The sequence below is a fragment of the Salvia miltiorrhiza genome, chromosome 7, assembly GCF_028751815.1.
Source record: "Salvia miltiorrhiza cultivar Shanhuang (shh) chromosome 7, IMPLAD_Smil_shh, whole genome shotgun sequence".
NCBI lineage: Eukaryota > Viridiplantae > Streptophyta > Magnoliopsida > Lamiales > Lamiaceae > Salvia > Salvia miltiorrhiza.
The window spans coordinates 44,827,245-44,850,007 of record NC_080393.1 but is presented as its reverse complement, the minus strand read 5'-3'; the positions used below and the strand labels follow the sequence as shown (position 1 = coordinate 44,850,007).

The 22,763-nt window shown below is 40.9% G+C and overlaps 1 protein-coding gene across 1 annotated transcript; it reads left to right on the top strand.

Moving 5' to 3' along the window:
- Positions 1-11,168: 11,168 nt before the first annotated feature.
- Positions 11,169-13,132, top strand: LOC130996253 (uncharacterized). The gene is made up of 2 exons (XM_057921760.1): positions 11,169-12,562; positions 12,635-13,132. The coding sequence occupies exons 1-2, from the start codon at positions 11,529-11,531 to the stop codon at positions 13,050-13,052; spliced, it is 1,452 nt and encodes a 483-aa protein (XP_057777743.1). The 5' UTR covers positions 11,169-11,528; the 3' UTR covers positions 13,053-13,132.
- The last annotated feature ends 9,631 nt before the right edge of the window (positions 13,133-22,763 follow it).

The following is a 22,763-nucleotide window of genomic DNA, read 5'->3' as shown; positions in this document are numbered from 1 at the left end:
GAAATAAAGATATCAAATGTTTTCGATGTCAAGGTGTTGGACATATTGCATCTCAATGTCCAAACAAAAGGGTGATGGTCTTGAAGCCGAACGAAGAAATTGAATCTGAAAGTGAACATGATGATGATGATAATGAAGATGTTGAACAATTGGAGGAGATTGTACCGGAACATGGTGAGCTTTTGGTGGTTCGAAGGGCTCTAAACGTGCAAATCAAACAGGAGGAAGAACAAAGGGAGAACATCTTCCACACAAGATGTTTAGTCCAAGGTAAAGTTTGCATGTTAATTATTGATGGTGGTAGTTGTACCAATGTTGCAAGTGGCGAGATGGTGGAGAAACTGAACTTAAAAACTGAACGGCATCCTCATCCATATAAGCTACAATGGCTTAATGAATGTGGTGAAATTCGTGTGACCAAACAAGTTCTAATTTCATTTTCTATTGGCAATTATAAAGATGAAGTTCTTTGTGATGTGGTGCCAATGCATGCTAGTCACATTCTTTTGGGAAGGCCATGGCAGTTTGATCGAAGGGTGACCTATGATGGATTCCGCAATCACTACACCTTCAAGCACAACAACAAATCCATCATGCTTGTTTCTTTGACACCTCAACAAGTTCAAGAGGACCAGCAGAAATTGTCTCAAGCAAGGAGGGCTCGTGAGGTTGAGGGCAATAAAAGTGAGGTAGTAAAAAAAGAGTCGAGTGAAAAAAAGAGTCGAGAGAAAAGCAAGAGTGAGGGAAAAGAAAAACAGAATTTTTATGTGAGAACAAAAGAAATAAAGAGTGCAATAGTCGAAGAAAAGAGTGTGTTCATTTTGGTGTACAAAGAGTCATTCTTTAGCACTAACGAACTAACCCCATCTTTGCCTAGTACTTTTGTGTCTCTTTTGCAGGAGTTTGAGGACGTCTTTCCCGAGGAAGAACCAAGTGGATTACCTCCTTTAAGAGGTATTGAGCATCGAATTGACTTTGTTCCCGGAGCTGTTCTACCAAACCGACCAGCTTATCGGGCCAATCCGGAAGAGACTAAAGAGATCCAAAGGCAAGTCCAAGAGTTGTTGGAGAAAGGAAAGATTCGTGAGAGCATGAGTCCATGTGCTGTACCGGTGATTGTTGTGTCCAAGAAAGATGGATCGTGGAGAATGTGCACGGATTGTCGAGCAATTAATAAGATCACGGTAAAGTATCGCTATCCTATTCCTAGGCTAGATGATATGCTTGATGAGTTATATGGGGCAATTGTGTTTACTAAAATTGATTTGAAAAGTGGTTATCACCAAATTCGAATTCGAGAAGGAGATGAATGGAAAACTGCTTTCAAAACAAAGTATGGTTTGTATGAGTGGTTAGTCATGCCTTTTGGATTAACTAATGCACCTAGTACTTTCATGAGATTGATGCATCATGTTTTGAGAAATTTCATTGGAAAATTTGTGGTTGTTTACTTTGATGACATCTTGATCTATAGCAAAAATGTTGAAGAACATCTTGATCATTTGCGTGCTGTTTTAGACACTTTAAGAAAAGAATCATTGTATGCTAATCTTAAAAAGTGTTCTTTTTGCATGGATAAAGTTGTTTTTCTTGGTTTTGTTGTGAGTGCTAATGGAATTGAAATGGAAAAAGAGAAAGTGAAAGCTATCTTAGAATGGCCAATTCCTCAAAATGTGGCACAAGTTAGAAGTTTTTATGGTCTCGCTAGTTTCTATAGAAGATTTGTTAAGGATTTTAGCACGATTGCTGCACCTTTGAATGAGATAGTGAAAAAAGATGTTGGTTTTCATTGGGGGGAAAAACAAGAACATGCTTTTAATCTCCTTAAAGAAAAACTAACTTCTGCTCCTATTCTTGCATTACCTAACTTTGATAGAATGTTTGAGCTTGAATGTGATGCTTCTGGAGTAGGAGTAGGTGCTGTTTTGTTGCAGGATGGAAAGCCAATTGCTTATTTTAGCGAAAAGTTGAAAGGAGCTCAATTGAACTATCCAACCTACGATAAAGAGTTATATGCTTTGGTGAGAGCTTTGGAAACATGGCAGCATTACTTGTGGCCAAGAGAGTTTGTAATTCACACGGATCATGAATCTCTCAAATACCTCAAGGGTCAAGGTAAGCTTAGCAAGAGACATGTTAAGTGGGTGGAATTCATTGAATCTTTTCCATATGTGATCAAGTACAAAAAAGGGAAGGAAAACATTGTGGCTGATGCGTTGTCTCGAAGGTATGCTTTGATCACTACTTTGAGTTCTAAGCTTCTAGGTTTTGAGTCAATTAAGGAATTGTATGCCCATGATTCTGATTTTGGTTCTATATATTTAGCTTGTGAGCATGCTGCATTTGATAAGTTCTATAAGCATGAGGGCTATTTATTTAGAGAAAATAAATTGTGCATTCCTAAGTGTTCCATGCGTGAATTGCTTGTTCGTGAAGCTCATGGGGGTGGGTTAATGGGACATTTTGGTGTTCATAAGACTTTGGAAGTTTTGCATGAACATTTCTTTTGGCCTAAAATGCGTGTTGATGTTGAGAAAATTTGTGGAAGATGCATAACTTGCATGCAAGCTAAATCAAAATCACATCTACATGGTTTGTATAAACCATTACCTATTCCTAGTGCACCTTGGGAGGATATTTCCATGGACTTTGTTTTGGGTTTGCCTAGAACACGAAGGGGTAAGGATTCAATTTTTGTGGTTGTTGATAGATTTTCAAAAATGGCACACTTCATTCCATGTCATAAGAGTGATGATGCAACTCACATTGCTGATTTGTTTTTCAAAGAAATTGTTCGTTTGCATGGAGTTCCAAGAACAATTGTGAGTGATCGTGATGCTAAGTTTGTGAGTCATTTTTGGCGTGTGCTTTGGAATAAATTGGGAACTAAGCTTCTGTTTTCAACTACATGTCATCCTCAAACTGATGGTCAAACTGAAGTAGTTAATAGAACTTTGTCTCAATTACTTAGAATTTTGATTCAAAAGAACTTGAAAACTTGGGAAGATTGCTTATCTTTTGCTGAATTTGCTTATAATCGAAGTGTTCATTCTGCTACTAATTTTTCTCCGTTTGAAGTTGTTTATGGTTTTAATCCATTGAGTCCACTTGATCTAATTCCAATACCAATTGAGGAGCGTGCAAGTCTTGACGGGAAAGCCAAAGCTGAAATGGTGAAAAAGTTGCATGAAAAGGTGAGACTCAATATTGAGAAAAGAACGGAGCAATACATCAAGCAAGCCAACAAGGGCCGAAAGCAAATCATATTTGAGCCGGGAGATTGGGTGTGGCTACATTTGAGAAAGGAGAGATTTCCTTCAAAAAGAAAATCCAAGTTGCAGCCAAGAGGAGATGGACCATTCCAAGTGGTTGCAAGAGTGAATGATAACGCTTACAAACTAGACCTTCCAGGTGAGTATAATGTAAGTGCTACTTTCAATGTTGCTGATTTGTCTCCTTATTTTGGTGAATTAGATTCGAGGACGAATCCACTTGAAGAAGAAGGGAATGATGGAGACGCGTCCAAGCTGGCCAAGGACAAGATGGATCCTTTGATTATTCAAAGTGGGCCAATCACAAGAGCTAGAGCCAAAAGAATAAAGGAGTCCATGATGCTTTTAGTTGGTGAAATTAAAGCCCAAGTCCAAGACAATTCTACATTGGGCCAAATGGTGAATATTATTCAAGTTGGTGGGCTTGATGCTACTTGAAGTTTGGGCTCATTAAGCTATCATATTTTGGAGGCCCAAATTGAAGAATAAAGTCCACATTTTCGTCCAAATGGGTGCTGCCCACAAAATGCTCATTTTAAGTTATTTTTTTATGTTTAATAAGTGACTTTTGGTGTCCAAGAGACATACCAAGTGTTTTGGAGTTACATTTGTGATTTTATGTGCCTTTTTAATGGTTTTAAGTAGTAGTAAGGGAGTGGGGCTCTCAAGAGACCTTTTTGAGCCTATAAATAGGCATGTAATCACTTGTTTTAGAGACACCATTGATATAAACGAAAATTGCTTGTGCTTAGTGAGTTGAATCCTCTTTGTTGAGTTTCTCACTTGTTTTAGAACTTATCAAGACACTTGAGCAAGGTCTTGTGGCGTTCATCCATACCGAGGTTCTTGGCTGATTATATAGCCAACGGGTCGAGGTTTCTACGCTCTTAGGGGTTGATCAAACTAGATTCTCGATCTAGGGAGTCCGCTGCCTACTCACATACGTCGGGTTCTTGGGTCATTATATCCAACGGGTCCTTCGTCCACTTCTATCCATATCAGCTGCAGGTGGGGTGTTCAGGGATAATAATTGGGGATGGGTACGTGGTTGCTTCCATTTTAAAGGAGGAAAGGGTTTCGCTTTTGAAGCTGAGCTCCTGGCGGTTATGCATGCGATCCGCATTGCCCATCAGAGGGGTTGGAAGCAACTTTGGCTGGAAGCAGACTCCACGTATGTGGTCCGCCTTCTTCAAACTCGTTCGACGAATGTCCCTTGGCGCTTCCTGGCTGAATGGAAAAATGTCTTAACGCTTATCTCTCAAACTAACTTTCAGGTTTCTCACATCTTTCGGGAAGGAAACAAGCCGGCGGATTTGATGGAAAATCTGGATCGTATTGAAGGTTGGTGGCCTTATGCCTTGGATGAAATTAAAAAGGTGGTTGCTCTTAACATGTCAACACATAGCGTCGTGCGCATGAAATTCTGATGGGTGCTGCTGGTCTTTTCTTGTGCGTGTTTGGTGTCAAGCCACTACAAGAAAAACGCCAATAGACAACGGACAAAACCCATTGTCTATTAGAAAATTAACTGTTGTAAATGAGAGTATTGTCTATTGGAGGGCGGTCATAGACAACGGTTTTCCGACCGTTGTCTATTCTCTAATAGACAACGGTCGGAAACCCGTTGTCTATTCTCTGATAGACAACGGTCAAAAAACCGTTGTCTATTCTAATATAGACAATGGTTTTTAAAATATTATTTTTGTAATTTATTTATATTTTCTGATTTTTTAAATATATATTTACCAATACTAAAAACTCATAATAGAAAACTAAAAATACATATATTAATACTAAAAATCCATACATTCATTCAAACATTATTAATCAAATATTACATTCAAACAAATTTCATCCAACATCACAAATTTCATCCAACATTTGAATCAAAAGGGTGCGTCGTTTCTTTCTAAACATCAAATGGACAAGCTATGAACACTACCCACGCTCTCACCCTCCGCTGCGCGCTGCCTCCGCCTTCCTCTGCCCTTTCCTCCGGCGCCCCTCTCCCATCCACCAACTCCAAACCTTCCTCACTCCGCCTCCAAACCACCAAAAATTCCTCCACCACCTCCCACTCCTCCACCACCAACAATATACAGATCTGATTGAAGAGAATTTCAGTTTTTAAACAAAAAGGGGAACGAAATGAAAGGAATTACAAACTAAAGAAATATAGGGTTTCTACCAAGGCAGACAGACGGCGGCGGCCGCGGCTCTGCTGCTGTCGGTTGAAGATTTGAAGGGGAGAACGAGCGGTGGCGGCGGCCAGAGGAGGGCTGCTGTCGTCCGCCGAAGTTTGTTGGAAAGAGAGAGAGAGATTTTGTCAGATCTGGGGTAGAGGAGAGTGAGGACGGCGGCGCTAGTGTCGTCGGTAGGAGTCAGGAGGGGGAGGCGGCGTGGCAGGCAGCGGCCGGGCGTGTCAGCGGCTTATCGCCGTTGCTTTGCCGGGAAGGACGAGCGGCGGCACCCACGCCGTTGATTTGAGTGCGGATCTGGGTGTGTGCGTTGGGTGTGAGAATAGAGAAAGTGATAGAAAGAAAAGGGAGAGGAGAGAGAAGATGGCGGTTGGCCGCGATGGAGCTGCCGGGCTCCGGCGATGGCGCAAAGTGGCTGTGCCGGCGGGACCTAGGGCTGAGAGAGAGGGATGAAATTCTAAGAGAGAGATAGTGAGATGGGAGGGGCGCAGGAGAGATAAGGGGAATAGGGTTGGAGTTGGGTTTGTGTTGGGTTTAATATGGGTATAAAATGTTAATGAAGAGAAAAAAAATAAAATATTTTTAATTTTGTTTTTTCATAATTTATTTATTTTTTATGATTTTTATACCATATTAAATATTTTTTCATTAACTTAAATTTAAGATGTAGTATTAAGTATTTTTTTTATGAATTAAATTTGATGATGTTCATAAAAAAAATTAAAGAAAAAAATAGTAAAAAAAAAATTAGTGAAAGAAGAGAGAGAAAAATGTAGGAAAAAACTCCTCTTTTATAGACAACGATTTTTCAAAACCGTTGTCTATGACCGCCCTAAATAGACAACGTTTTTCCAAAACCGTTGTCTAGTTGTCTATGACCGCCCTAAATAGACAACGATTTTCTAAAACCGTTGTTTATAGTTATCATAGACAACGGTTTTCAGACTCGTTGTCTATGACCGCCCTAAATAGACAACGGTTTTTCCAAAACCGTTGTCTATAGTTATCATAGACAACGGTTTTGAAAACCGTTGTCTATGACCGCCCTAAATAGACAACGGTTTTTCCAAAACCGTTGTCAATAGTTATCATAGACAACAAGTTTAGAAGCATGTTGTCTATATTATGTTGTTTATGAGCTGAATTCTTGTAGTGAGCAGGATAGGGTTCGTTGGTCTTATGGCCAGCATTCCCCGGTTGCGCAAAGCTGCGTTGGAATGTGGGGTAGGGCTGGGCACGAGGACTTGCTCGTTCATAGTCCCGCTGATCGTAAAGGGCGCAAGGTTACAGAGTTGGCTGAGTTGGATACAAATGCACACTGTAGAGCTAATCCGAGAGGATGTCTTTCCTGCCGTGATAAGGAGAGGAAGGTCGGGCCAGAGCTGGTGGAGTCTCATTCGACGAGCTTTGAGCTGCTAATCGCGGGGGTACAGCAGTGGACCCTGACTCATGGCTGGCTCATTCTGATGAAGGCGGGCTACATGCAGGGAAGCAACCATAGTCTGAACTGGAAGTTCAACTATGAGCATGTTTTGGTGGTCATTCGCAGGGACGGGCGTTGGAGCAGTTGGGTGTCCCCGATCCAGAGCAGTGGTGAGAAGGGCAGCTTTTCGGTGGTCAGAGCCCCCTCGAGTTCGATGTCTGATTTATTTTGGCGGAGCTCCTCGTGTGACGGACATAAGGGAGATTTGCGGTGACAGCATATAACCGGCCGTGGAATCACTCTTTTTGCCTGTTGGGAGCTTCTCTCACTGTTAAGATGCTGCAGAAAGATGGAAGGTTGGTGGCGACGGAGCATTACCGGCCGGGTAATCTTCCAACATATCTGCTGGACGTGGGCCTTTCGGTCGACTCGGTATAGGCGACGGCGTCTTACCGGCCTACACTGGATCATTTTCTTCTTTACAAAGGCCTCTCGGTTCTTCTTTTCTGTCCAGGGTTCGTGGGAAAGCTTATGGCGACGGAGCTTAACCGGCCATAATCTTCACGTTATTTCTCTTTTACTGGGGCACTGGGCGACGGCGTATCACCGGCCTTTTGCTCTTTCGGTTTGTTTTTGTTTGGAGGCAGTTGGCGACGGCGTATCACCGGCCTTCTGCCCTCTTCTGTTTTTTTGCCTTTGCTTTTCTTGTCTGAGCCGGGTTGGTTTGGGGACGATGGTTAGGCCGGAGTTCCCGAAACTTTCCCTTCCGCTCTTCGTTCTTTTTCCTTTTTCTAGACGGGTACTCTTCTTCCTTCTTACAGTTTTTCCCATGGGGTTTTCCGTAGGAAGGTTTTAATGAGGCTCGGCCCTTAGTCTGCTCTCCTGTGCTTTCAAGGGTTTAGGTTTTTGTTTTCGTTTTCTCTTTTTATAAGATCGCATTTAATAAAAAAAATGTCAAACATGTATATGTATAGATTAATATTAAATTCTTCAAGGTTAAGCAATATGCATGTGTATATATATACACGTTACCTTAACCAACAAGGAAATATTAAAATAAAATATTAATTTATGAAAATATATATAATGCTATGCATATCCACATGAAACGTGGAGGAATATTAAGCTAATATCATCAAGCCTATGAAAATTAGGCATGATTCATCAAAGCTATGAAGAAATAAAATAATATTAATTACATAGTATAAATAGAGGATAAAATGAAATAGTTATAAACATATTCATACAAAGAAAAGGTGATCGGCTACACTCTGAGGTACTACGTCTAATTTATATTGTCACATTTAACACTACACAATCAACTAAATATGTTTTGACATGTACACATATTATATATATAATCACATACTATGTAAAATAAATATATTTAAATTTTATATTATTTTTTATAAATCATTGTCCCATTCTATGTAATTAGGTGTGGCGCGACTATAACGTTGACTTTGATTTGAACTACTCAAGTTAATTTTCAAAGCTCAATAAATTTCAGGTGTGAGATTTATTTCAATACATGCCGTGGTTATTATTGTCCATTTTAATATTATGTGTTTCCATATATGTTATGAATTACATTAATTGCTAGGGGTCCTTAAATAGGGTCCAGGACGTTACAGTCCTTGGATGGCCACAATGCGATTTGAGGTTATGTATCGCTAGGGACCCGTAAATAGGGTCCAGGACGGAAAGGTCCTTGGATTGCCATAATACGATTACATGTTAAAGGGTTACAACCATTGTATTGAGGATGTCGCCAGGGGCCCGTAAATAGGGTCCGGGACTTTAAAGTCCTCGGATTGCCACCGTGCGAATATTGAGGATATGTATTAAATGACCGTTTGTGTTATCGTTTTATTAACTTGGACAATGATTGCATCTTCCCAGATTGAGTGTACCATGTATGCTCATCCCACATTTAACATTTTAAGGTTTTAAAGGCCGGAGGCGCGTGGAATGTCGAATGGCGAATCAAATATTTTATGTTTAATTAGCTTTAACTAAAGATGTTATTTTAAGTAAAATATTTTAAATAAAAATTATTTCATGAATTTCTCATTAAATATTTATTGATATTCATGATTTTTCTACATAAATTTTCATTAAAATTTTAATTAGATTTGGGTGTCACACATGTCAACCACATTGAGCTCCTACCTCGTCCATTTGCCACGCCCCTTCCTTTTTTCCTTCCTTCCTGATGCCTGTTGGAACCTGCGCGGTACTTATATGCAAAAGACCGGTATGCCCAACATTATGCTATTCGGACTTTTGGTCTTCAAACAGTTGTTGTGCGTCCCCAGATTCCTCTGCATCAAATGTGTGCCTCTTTCGCGTAATGCGGCAGCATTGTGCCTTAAAAACACCATCTGCCCAAAGATCGGACTTGCCCTGGAACAATGCCCTCCCAGGCGATTGACTCTAACAAAATAAATGAAAAAAGATTCTATTTTGACCTAGAAAGACAAGAAAAACTAGCACAAACATGGGCTCATCATCCTAACAAGTGAGTTGTAATCTATTACATCAGTTAGCCATCATCATTTAGGGGGTTTCAATATCTGGTCAAGATATTGTAATTTTTTCAAAACAACTTTGTAAATCACAATGTAAGAATTGATACAAATTTAACATAAATGATTATTTGTGTTCAATTTTCATATCATAATTTTTTTTTGTTAAGCATTGGAGAAAATGAAAACACATTCCATATCAAAACTATATTATCAATTTAAAAAACAAAGTAATAAAGTGTGAAAATTATATAGTAAGAAAAAATTCGGTGAATCATATCAAATCCACTCGTTTTTCATGCTAAGCCTTCTTTGTTCTTGCTCTATTCAGGTATAAGCCTTCGGTTAGGACTAAATATGATAAATATTTGATTATAGGATATATTAAAATATTTATAATTTATGATTTGGGAAGCAATTATAAGTGTACTACAAAGTAAAGTGCACACGAAGTTTTACATGGCTTGCAGAAATCTTCTTACATCTATAGACCTTATAAATAATTTAATCTGATTATCCTTAAGATTCCTTGTTTTAGAGTTGCAAGTTAATTGATAAGTTTGATAGCCTTAAACTAATCTATGGGTTAGCTGGTTATTACCGGGTTCTAACCTTTGTTTTTAAACTGCTAACACTTTGCAGATTATTTGCGTCTACTTCTTACAACAAGCCTAACAACTAGAGTAGGGTAAGGTGTGGGAGAGACTTCCAACAAATGAGTAATATGCTACAATGACTAATAGTATCTGAAGATCAAATTATTCGTTCTCGGTTTAGGATGAACAATGAGATCTCCTAGAAACTATAGGAAACAACTGTAGAGTTCAAGTGATACCTTGTATTAGAGCTTGAAATATCATAAGCGTTGAGTTTTCCTTCCGGTTACTTCCGCTACTAAACATACGAGAGTTGAGAGCTTGAGAGCTTAAGTTCACAGAGCTTTCGGTGTGAGTCTTTGAGTATTTATAGGTGTGATCTTAAATAGCTTCGTTAGAGGGAACATCTTCAAAAATTTGAGTCATGAGTCTTGAAACTCTTCCCATTATACTCGAGGTACATCGCTTTCGGCGCTTGCAATATCGCACACTGACATTCTAAAAAGGTTGTCCGTGTTTATCCATACTGACATTACAGTTATACATATTCTGCATGTGTTAGAACATATTGCAGATACGCTTGTCTTGGCGCTGCTAAAGTTTAGCTTGGTCCTAGGTTGACTTCGTGTAGGTTTGGCAAATGTCGGGTAGACTCCGCATTTCTTCAATTAACCTTAGTAGTTGATCAATCGATCTCTTTCAGCTGATGTGTTGACAGACTTCTCCTTTAGCTTTTAATCTTCACTTGATCTCTCTTCTCGTAACCTTGAGCAGAGAACACTTTTATCAATTGGTCTGTGATCAATTGACATCTTTCTTCATGCACTATCAATAAACTCGATCTACTAATCCATCGGTAGAAACTTGTAATTAAACATAAGGAGCATACTCCTAATGTGAGTTGCAATTTACAAATTACACCAAGAGACAATTATCAGTAGTGGATTTTGATATCTAATCAAATATAATTTTTTCAAACAAATTCACAACCAAATCATAGGTTAGTTATGAATTGAGGGGATAAAATAATAAGTGAAGTAATTTTTTATGCTTTTTGTATGAATAAATACATTTTATTTTGAATATTTAAAGACTTCACTGTTGAAGCATCTGGATGCAGAGGAATAAATGTATCTTTGAGGATGAGCGTTTTGAAGCTAAAAAGATCCTTCATTCTATTAAGGTGGCTTTCCGGGAAATGGAAGATAATTTTAAATTGGGTTCTATGGCTAACACTTGGGAAGATCTTTCGATTCTTAAAAAGATTGGGATAAAGGGTCGGGCTGCTCCTCCACCGGATTTTATAAATGTTTACTGGTGGCCACCTTCGAATCATTGGATTAAAGTCAATACAGATGGTTCGGCGTTGGGGGCGCCGGGAAAGATTGCAGCTGGGGGGGTCTTTCGTGACAATCATAGTACGGTGCGAGGTTGCTTTCATATAAAAGGTGGGCTTGGGTATGCTTTTGAGGCTGAGCTTCTTGCCGTGATCACTGCTATTCAAATTGCTCATGAGCGTCAATGGTTTTATCTTTGGCTGGAGTCTGACTCTACCTATATTGTTCGTTTACTTCAAGAACGTTCTCTGCTTGTCCCATGGCGCTTCATGGCCTCTTGGAAAAGGATTCTTGCTCTCCTTAATAATTTCCACCTTTATGTTTCTCATATTTATCGTGAAGGAAACAAGGTGGCGGACATCTTGGCTGCTGATAACATGGTTGAGGGATGGTGGGCGTTCGAAATTGACGCTATCAAAGCCGTCGTGCGTTTGGATATGTCTTCTCATAGCCATATTCGTATGGCTCCCCACTAGCTTGCTCATGGGTTTTTGGTGCTTCGTTTCTCAAAACAGGAGAGCTTCGCTCGTTCGGGGCTTTTATCAAACGGTTGGGGGGCCAACTAAGTTGTGTTCTGTCGAGCAGTTGGTGGGTGTTTCTGATGTGTCAGTTACTTTGCACTACAAGGGCTGGAATTATCATAGGGTGGGAAGTTTCTGGGGGTGGAACTATAGGAGTCTCTGGGTGGCTAAGGATAGGAGGTTTTTCGGGCACTCTACTGGCACTTTTCACAGTTTTTGGGTGCGCTCAAAACTGGGTCCGGCAGTTGGTTGTCTTCGTGGTAGCTCTGCGGTTCAAGCTTCTGCTTACCGGCATCGAGGTTTTCGAACCGACAAGTTCTGGTCGTTGATATGTCGTGTTCGGCTCCGGCAGGAGCTTTTGCATTTTTCTTGCGTTTCTTCTTTGAACTCTCGGAAAACTGTTGGCGGGCGAACTACGTTGCCCTTAGTTCCTGGCTATTCAGTCGAACAGCCGCTGGATGTCACGGGCGTGGCATGTTCTTACAGTTTTGGTTTGAGGTGGTGGGTTTTGCATATCTCCGGGGGTGAGTTTTTTCGTAGGAGCATTTCCTCATACACCTGGAGGGCGTTCTTGGTTGATCTGATCAAGATTTTTCGGTTGGATGGTACGGTTTCTATTTCCTCTAAGAATTGGCAGATGGTTCTCCTGCATGTTTCCGTCCGTTCGGGGCCTTACTCTTACGCGTGGTGGGTCTGGTTCGTCGTTATTATTTTAAAGTTTCGCTGGTTTGGGTGGGCTGATCTTTGGCTCTTTTTCAGTTCTTGGGCGAGCTCAAGGCTGGGGCTGGAGAGTTTGGCCTTTTTTGGTTGCTCCGCAGACGGTTTCTTAACCGTTTGGCGTCGAGGTTTTCAGAGCGGCGAGTTTTGGTCGTTGATACGCCGTGTCTCGCTCTTTTTAGAGTTTTGGTACTTTGGGGACTGTCTTACTAAGCTTCTTCTTCATATTTCGCTCCACTTTTTTATTTGCAGTTGGTTTAGTTGGGGGAGCTTCAGGCTTGATTGCGCTCTCTGTTGGTGTATTTTGTTCTCGTTTCTTCGTTTCCTTTCTATGCTGGGCAGCCGAGGTAACCTAGGGACGATGGTTAGGCCGGAGTCTCTGAGGGGGCCTCATTCCGCTTCCACACATTCTCTTGGTTCTTTTAGACGAGTACTCTTTTTCCTCAAGTTGAGGTTTTAATGAGGCTCGGCCCTTAGTCTGCTTCTCTGTGCTTTCAAGGGTTTAGGTTTTTCGTTTCTTTTTTAATAAAATCTTATTTTAATAAAGACTTCACTGTTGAAGACGTGTATCCACCATTATTTAGCAATTTTATAAAAAAAATATCCTAAAACACAATCTCCTGTAATGATTTTATTTTGAAGTTATTCTCTAATTGAACCATAATTAATCTCAAAAAACTAAACTTTTATAGATTACTATTGATTGATTAATAATGCATAGAATTTTCAACTCATAGACTTTAATCATCTCTTAAAATAATTAAACGTGCAATCTGATCTAGGACTTTCGCGTGTTCGTCGCATTATATGTCTTTACCTGCTGCAATATAATTGTTCATCTAAGTCAACCGAAGAAAATATTGAAAAAGTCATCTTTTTGTTGTTAAATATATAAATATAAATATTTTTTAATTCATCTAGTGACTAGTAGTGGGCTAACAATGATAATCATGTAATGCATGGATTCTTTCGTAGCATGTTTCTTCTACGAAAGATTTGGATCAGCATGTTACCAGCTATATATTTTCGTACTTTTAATTATAAATTAATTACTTAATATTGATTTTAAATTATAAATCGGACACCACTTTCTACCGCACTGTAAAGAGATACAGAATCATTAATTTATAGCAAATTACGTCAGATTAATTTTTTTAGAATAACTACGTCAGATTAATTAAGACTAAATTTTCCAACATCGAATTATTTTTATTTGATTTGCATTAACAAATACTCCATCCCTCCCGATTACATAACCCGATTGAAATTTACACACAAAACGATAGCGGCTTAAAGCTAAGCCTATCATGAGCACGAGATATTAAAATCCTTGATCGACGAGGGAGGACCCACGACCAAGTCGGTCAGAGGCATTGGCAAGAGATGACCGCCCGATTCACGCTCTTTCACATTGACAGTGGAGGAATCGTGGTTCGAGAAACGTAGGCGCTAGACATAGTAGGAAAGGAAGTCACGAGAGTCGCCCGCGAAAAGTAGAGCTTGGATCTCCGGAAAGGAGAAAGGCTCATCCATTTGAAATTCCTTGTCGCATAAGTAGCGACCTGCACGAATGGGGTAACGACTGCCCCGCTGTCTCCGACATGGACCCGGTGAAATTGAATTATCCGATTGAAATTTACACAAAGATTTAAAGAATTGTTAGAATTAAAAATATACAAATGTTAATGCATATTTATTATTTATTGATAAATTAAAATTAAAGACAATCAAAAAATTAAAAAAAAATATAAGTAAATGAATAGAAAAATAATACTCCATTCGTCCCAACTTTTACTATCGATCTTTCATTTTTTGCGCGTTCCATATTTTGGTATGTATTTCTATTTTTACTACAAGTAGGTGAGAACTCTTGCTCCATTTTAATTATTTTAATACTCACATTGAAGGTGAGACCCTTATTCCACTCACAACACACACGACCATTTTATTAAAATCTGTGTCATTGTCAAATGTATACTAAGGAGGTGATGGGTATGATGGGAATTGAGGTGAGAATGAAATGGTAATTCTTACCTTGATTCCATTCTTTTGCTTGGTATATTTTTTTTGTAGGAATCATCATTCCTACATCCATAGAATCACAATTCTTTCCACCTACTATGGTATATTAGTCATTCTATTCTATTCTTAATCCTTCTAAATTTAAGTTTTGACATGTATATTTGTATAAAATATACATTATTATTATTATTATTATTATTATTATTATTATTATTATTATTATTATTATTATTATTATTATTAAATGACGATTTTATAAAAAAAGAAAAGAAAAAACCAAAAAAACCCTTGAAAGCACAGAAGGAGCAGACTAAGGGCCGAACCTCATTAAAACCTTTTCACTGAAAACCCAGTGGGGAAAACCGTGAAAAGGAAAAAGAGTACTCGTCTAAACACAAAACGAAAGTAGGGAAGAGCGGAAGGGAAAGTTTCCGGAACTCCGGCCTAACCATCGTCCCCAAACTATCCCGGCTCTCACCCCACGGAAAAAAAAAAAAAAAAAAAAAAAAAAAAAAAAAAAAAAACAAAACAAAACGGGCGGTTAGAACCAAACAGCCACCCATCAGCCCCAACTACCGTTTTTGACGCAGATGGCTATGCGAAGCCATGTCAAGACGAACCGCAGCCCTAATTTCCTCAATCTCGTGCGGCCACCACCCTTCCGAACGTTGTTGGTTAGCCATTATATCGGCCGCCTTGTTTCCTTCTCTAAAGATGTGAGAAACCTGCAGCGAGAAAGCATCTAACATCTTTAAAATCCTATTCCAAGCCGCCTTAAAACGCCAAGGCACATTCAAAGAACGGGAATTAAGAATGAGTATCACGTAGGTGGAATCGGCTTCAATCCAAAGTCTGTGCCATCCACGATTGTGAGCAATTTGAATCGCCGAGATAACTGCCAGTAGCTCTGCTTCAAAGGCAAAACCCGAGCCACCTTTGAAGTGAAAACAACCACGCACCACATTCCAGTTATCTCTAAACACCCCACCTGCAGCAATAGTTCCCGGAGTTCCCGTCGCTGAACCATCAGTATTCACTTTGATCCACGGCGCCACCGGTGGCCACCAATGTACCTCCACAAACTCCGGAGGAGGAGCACTCCTGGTATTAACACCCACTGCCCGGAGAATCAGATAATCCGACCAAGAATTCCACATGTAGCCTAATTTAGCAAAGTTATTATCAATCTCTTTGAAAGCAACTTTCACAGTGTGGATGACACGACGTTCTTCGAACTTTTGATTATCAAAGATACAATTGTTTCTCTGCATCCAAATGGCCCAGATGACCGTGATGATACCCGCTTTCCAGAAATTACCAATGAGGGGACTAAGTTTATACTGCCAAGCTGCCACCAAAAAACTATGAATATCACTCTCTTGCAACCCTTGCATGAAATTGAACCACCCAAGGAACGTAACCCAAATATTCTTCACACGCTCACAATTCCAGAAAAGGTGATCCTGAGACTCACTTCCTTTTAAGCAAATCAAACAAACGTTAGGCGTGATCATACCGTAGCGGATAAGGCGATCATAAGTCGGCATTCTATTATGAAGAAGACGCCAACAGATCAAGGAACGTCGAATCGGAATAAAGGATTCCCATAGCCAAGAACCCCAAGACACCTTCGGAAAATGATGACAATGCTTGTTGAAGGCCAGCGCAGTAGTGACATTCCCTTGCAACGAGGGTTTCCAGAAACGCACATCTCCGTCAGTGCCCAGAGGAGTGAGCAAAATATCACACACTATCTCAGGAAAAGCATTAACAAAGGCTTGCGTGAAATGCCAGACCCCATCATAGAAGTAATCTGCCACCGATTGAGTAAGAAACGGAAGCATGAAATGTGGAATACCACATTTATTCAAAAGATTATACCCAAGCCAGTCGTCATACCAGAACGAAGTAGAAGCGCCATCACCAATATACGAGTACGAATCCGCCACCAAACCATCAATTTCCTCACGTAAGCTCATCCAGATAGTAGAAGCAGCCACCAGAGATTTACTACGCCCAAATCGATCGAGATATCTATCTCTAATTAAATCATATCCGAACTCACGCCCACCAACCACCTTCCACGCCATTTTCATGAGATAGCTCTTATTCATGAGGGCGAACGACCTTACCCCGAGACCGCCCTCCTCCTTAATCGAGCAGACCCTCTTCCAACTCACAGAACAAGACGGCGTCTGCTTGATGTTGCCAGTCCAAAGAAAATTACGACAGCACGCATCGAGCTCCTTAATAAGAGCTGTCGGCCATCTATAAACCATCATAGAGTGCGTCAGAGAGCTTTGGATAACCGACCTGATCAGGTAAATCCTCCCAGCCATCGACAACTGTAATCCCTTCCATCTCGCGAACTTGTTGATCACACGATCATGTATCGGTCGAAGATATGAAGCACGTACACGGCCCTTAAAGATAGGAACCCCAAGGTAAGAAATCGGAAAATTGCCCTGAGAAAACCTCATTATGCTCTGTATTGCCCTGCAGGTCTGAGAAGGAACTTTGCTAGTAAAAAAAATTTGCGACTTATCCTGGCTCACAATTTGATCAGAAATTTGACCATAATACTCCATAATTTTCTGAATGGTATGAGCGTTCGTGACCGTGGCATGACAGAAAACCAGAATATCATCTGCATATAAAAGATGAGTGGGAAAATTAATTCCCTGTCTCATTTGCATCGGTGTAAGGGTGCCTGCGCTAACACAATTTGCAAAGAGCCTACCAAGAACATCCTCGGCGATTCCAAAAAGAATCGGAGAAAGAGGATCGCCCTGACGAACACCCCTTGAACACGCAAAATAGCCTTTAAGCTGACCATTGTACAGAATAGAAATCCTAGCCGAATGAAGCAGAATCTCAATCCAACTAATGAACTTTGGATCATAGCCAGCAACACGAAGAACGTTAAGCAGGAAGTCCCAGTTAAGAGTATCAAAAGCTTTATTGATGTCAATCTTGCAAGCCATGTTTTGACCACGGCTCGTACGATGCATACAGTTCACGCCTTCCGACCCAATCAGAATACAATCGTGAATGGAACGGCCGCTAATAAAACCAAACTGATGACGGGAAACATAAACAGCAGCAACCTGACTCAGTCTAGACGCCAACACCTTAGTAATAATCTTGTAAAGAAAGTTGGACAAAACAATCGGTCTCAGATCCGAGACCGAATTGACGACATCTTTCTTAGGGATCAACACCAAGGTATTAGAATTACAGCCTTGAGGAAGATAAGAATTCCTGAAGAAAGCTTGAACAGCACACCAAATATCCACTTTAATAATCGACCAACAATGCTGAAAGAACTTACCCGAGAAACCATCCGGCCCTGGCGAGCTGTTCGGCTCCATCTGAAAAACCACAGCAGAAATTTCCTCTTCATCCGGCAAGCGAATGAGCAAATTATTATAACGATTTTCAACCATCTCCTCAATCACCGCCTCCACCGCCGAAATATCAGTATTAGTATGGCTGCTAGTCGAAAAGAAAGAAGAGAAAAAATCCACGATATGATCTCCAATAGCCGTCTGATCATAATTCATAACACCATTGATCTCCATGTGAGAAACGATGTGAGGTTTACGACGAAACCTAAGCATTGCATGAAAGAACTTTGTGTTCCTGTCTCCGTCTTGAAGCCAAGACACCCGACTTTTTTGCTGTAAAAGCGAGCTCTGCCTGGAAAGCACAACGTTGATCTTAGCTTGGGCCTCCACTTCTTTATCAAAGAGCTCCTCCGTGTAACCATCCCTGGCAATCTGATCTTGAATCTCCAAAAGCTCTTGTTGAGTATTCATGAGACAAGAATCCACATTTCCAAAAACATTCCGATTCCACTCGCGAAGAACCTGCCGAAGACGCTTTAATTTATGCATAACTTTAAAAATCGGGCAACCAATCTCGGTATCCATATGCCAGGATCCTTCCACCGTATTGAGAAAATCCGGATGTAAGGTCCACATGTTAAGGAACTTAAAGAAACGATGGCGAGGAGGAGCATCCACCATGCAATGAAGAACAAGCGGCGAATGATCCGAGGTAATACGTGGAAGAGCTTGAACAAAAACCGAACTCCAGAGATTCGCACAAGAGTCAGCATAAATCGCTCTATCCAGACGAGACTCCACATGGGTTGGCATAAATCTACGACCAGACCACGTATAATGCAGACCAACCGTAGGCGCCTCAATGAAACCGGAGGCTTCAATGAAATCACAGAACTCCGCACAAGAAGTAGAGTTAGGCATACAGTCACTACTTCTTTCATGGGCGCCTTTCACCGCATTAAAATCGCCAATAAAGACAACATTACCATCAATATGATCCAGAAGATCCAACCACAAACGACGTCTGCCAGCATACGTGTTAACGCCATGCACCACCGCGATTTTAAAATTCCACGTCGACCATCTGCAGTTCATGATAACCACCTGCTCCGAGGAGAAAATCACATCATGAGTAACAGAAGGATGAGAAAAAATCCAAATATTCGAACTCATGTTGTGTCTTGAATTTTGAAAACAAGGAATAAGATTCAGAGAACGCCAAAATCTAGAATAAGTCTTCTTGAGATTCGTCTTAGGCTCAATAATCCCAACAATCACAGGGGAGAAGGAGTCGCAATGCCCCTTTAAAACTCGTTTGGACTCGTCCGTAAGGCCCCGGACATTCCATACGAGGACATTCATCATAAAGACTGAGAATTCGTGTTCGGGTTTTCACCCGATTCCACTTCAGCTGCCCAACTCTTGGCCGCCACATTATTCAGGGCTCTATCATTCTTCGACCTCCCTGACGTAATAATGAAATCTCGAGGTTTATCTCCTGCTTCCCAAGCTTTGTAAAGTTTATTTTTGATGAAATCTTCAGCCTGTTGGTTAGGTTGCTGATTAGGTTGCTGCTCTACCGAGTTCCGGAGACGACTCTTGATACTATCTTCCCCACGAATCATCGGTTTCTTTGCCTCCAAATCTTTCGGCGGTCTTCCCCTTTTTTTCACCTGCGCTTCCGCCTCAAAATTCCTGAAAGTTTCCACTATCCGCTGAGCTTTGATAGCGCTTTCCATCATCCTTTCCTGTTTTACACAATTTTTATCCTGATTGACCGAACTTTCAAAAATGACGATCTGTTGTGAATCTGCTTCAGCCCGTGTATTGCCACCATCCAACTGCCCATCAGACTCGTCTCCCGAATCTATCTCTTCCGTAACCGGCACAGTGATCGCCTGTAAGATATCTGGACCCGATGTCAATCTATCTCCACTGACATCCTCAAAATCAACATTCCTATCAGTTAAAGCCAGCGACTGATTATGGTTCTTTGTTCCCCGCGGTGTCTGAATCTGCTCTTCTTCAACAGCAACCTGTTTCCAAACCACCAACTGATTTATAATCTGCTCTTCTTCGACAGCCACCTGTTCCAAAACCCCAAACTGATTTTCAGTGACAATCTGCGGTCTGTGAGCTTGGGCAGTCCTATTCTGGTCCCAAGATTTTGGTTTCCAGTTAGGTGCCCTAACATCGTTGGCAGCTCCCTTGTTAATTATTTCATTGTCTTTACCCAGCGACATGTCTTTGTCCTTCCCATTCCTGCTGTCCTCCTTGGATTTGTTCTTCATTCTATTACAGTTATCAATAGAATGTCCAGTGATCTTACACTTAGAGCAGAAGGCCGGTAGTTGTTCGAATTCAAATTCGACGTGAAATGAACGTTCTTCCCCGTCAACCAGCAAAGCCTCCGGAAGAGGACGCGAGAGATCAATTTCCAACAAAATTCGAGCATAATGTCCAGCAGCACCACGTGCAGAAGCCCCATCAACTTTAATAGGTGATCCCATAGCCCTTCCAATACCCGTAATGACATCCAGAGTCCAAAATTCTAAGGGCAAATAATAAATGCGCATCCAAACTTCACAAAGTGAGGAAATTTCTTTATAGGGATCGAAGAATCTTACCCATTCGCGTAATCGCATGGTTCCGAAAGGTAGCTCCCAAGAAGTGCTTTTCTGAACTAACGCCTTGTCTTCAGCGGTATTAAATTTAATAGTGTAGAAGCTCTTTCCCATGGGGATGATTTGCCAATCATTGTCAATATTCCAAGCCACCTGAAGATCACGTTTAAGATCCGTGAGAAGACGCGGCTTCTCTCCTTTCCTAAGAAGAAGACGACCAATTAAAGCATGCTCAAATTGATTTATCTTGGGCAGCAGATGTTCTTTTGGCACCCTAAGCGTGGGTATTTCACCAGAGAAGTCCGGTTGCAGCGAAGTGAAGCGATGAACAAGCACATCCGGCGTACGTTCAATTTGTCGGGGTCTCCTCAGAAGCGAAGCAAAAGAAGTGATGCTCGGCCGATGAAGCTCCGTCGCCGAGGCATTCTTAGTATTGTTTCCCTTTATCAAATCCGGAACCCTAGTATTGGATGTAGTGTTTTTATGATCCTGTGAATTTCCATAAGTTCTACCAGCAAAAGACGTCGTCGTTGATTCCTCAGCCACTCCCTTTGTAGATTCAGCAGCAAATTGCTCTTTGTCATGAACTTCTCGATGGCTATGATTAGAGAAGTTATTGGAAACTTGCGGCAGATTCAGCCCTGTGTTATCAACCATTATCGACAAGTGTTGTTGGTTGATGGTTGGCGTCGATGACTTGCTCGGCGACGTTGGCGGCATCGATTGGTGGACGTTGGACGACGTGCCGTTGATCTCATCCAGGAACTGCATTTTCCTGAAGGGAGCGGACCTTCTCCAGTGGCGGAGGTGCGAACTCGGGCCACCAGAAGATTGGCCACCAGAAAAACCAAAAGTCAACACTCACCAGATCGGGTAATCAAACTCTCCCTCCGACGGGATCCGACGCGACAAAGGGGGCAGCGCAGGCGGAGACGGAGTGAGCACAGATCGAACAACAACCCTCTCTGCGCCGCCGTCCAGAGTTTTTGCGGTCGCCGGATCCAGCTGCCCGCCTCAATCGAGGGCGAGCAGCGTCTGCAACAGATCTGCACGGAAGGCGGCAGCGGACGGAGGTGCCGAGGGTGAAGGACCGAGATGCAGCGCAGGGGAAGCTCCGATACGCGTAACCGGAGAAGCGGGCAGCAGCGGTGTCTGCGATAAGCCGCTCTGCAGCTGCTGCTGTATTTGTTCGCGTGCAGATCTCAGTTGCTCTGTCGTTGGATGCTAGAGCAGCGGCGGATGATCGGAGAGGAGGCGACGACGCTGCAGCAAGCTGGGCGGAGGCAGAGGAGGGGCGCCGCTGTCACTCTCCAGATCGCGTTTCGTCCAAGAGGTGGAGAATGTGCGGCGACTCAGATTTCCAGATCTCGTTTCTCTCCCGCACAGGAGCTATGGAGACAATAGCAGCAGACGGGAGGCTGAGTCGCGTCGGGGCAGCGCGGCGACGAGCGACTGGGCGAGCAGCGAGCGACGCGGCGTTCGGGTCGTCAGCCTCCCGGAGCGCCGAAGAGAAGCTCAGCGATCAGCAGCGGGTCACCTATTATTATTATTATTATTATTAAACTCAAAATATAAAGATTATTTATTGAATAAAAAAATATTGTTTTGAAAAAATAAAATATTATCAACTTTATGTAAGCAATAGTCTAATATATGGATTGAAATTGATACAACACATTACATAATCATATATAATAAGATTCTATATATTTATTTTATGTAATTTGTTCTCCTTCTTTCTTTCATGTTTCTATTTTATATAATTTTTTTCTTATTTATTGTACATCTACAATTACATTAATTAACTAATTGTTTTTTTTTTCTAACTTATATGTACTAAAAATATTGGGTCTAGATCATTAAAAATGTGTTTAACTAAAGTAATTACTTACAATATAATGAATACAATAAACAACATAATTTGTGAAATTTATAAATAAATATATATATATATATATATATATATATTACTCAAATAATTTTATTTTTAAATGAGAATTGATATGCTTACCGTTTAACTATGTATATAAAAATAATACTATGTGAAATTTATGCTAAATTTTATGGATTCCTTAATAATATTTAGGCTTAACATAATTAAGTATTAAATAATTCAAACGTAAGTTCTATGAAGTTAAAGAAAAAAAAAACATAGAATTATAAATACTTAAATTTATC

Coding starts and splice junctions, on each gene's coding strand:
- LOC130996253 (XM_057921760.1), top strand. CDS start 11,529: ATGAGCGTCAATGGTTTTATCTTTGGCTGGAGTCTGACTCTACCTATA. Junction 12,563..12,634: donor GGGCCTTACTCTTACGCGTG/GTGGGTCTGGTT, acceptor GCTCTTTTTCAG/TTCTTGGGCGAGCTCAAGGC.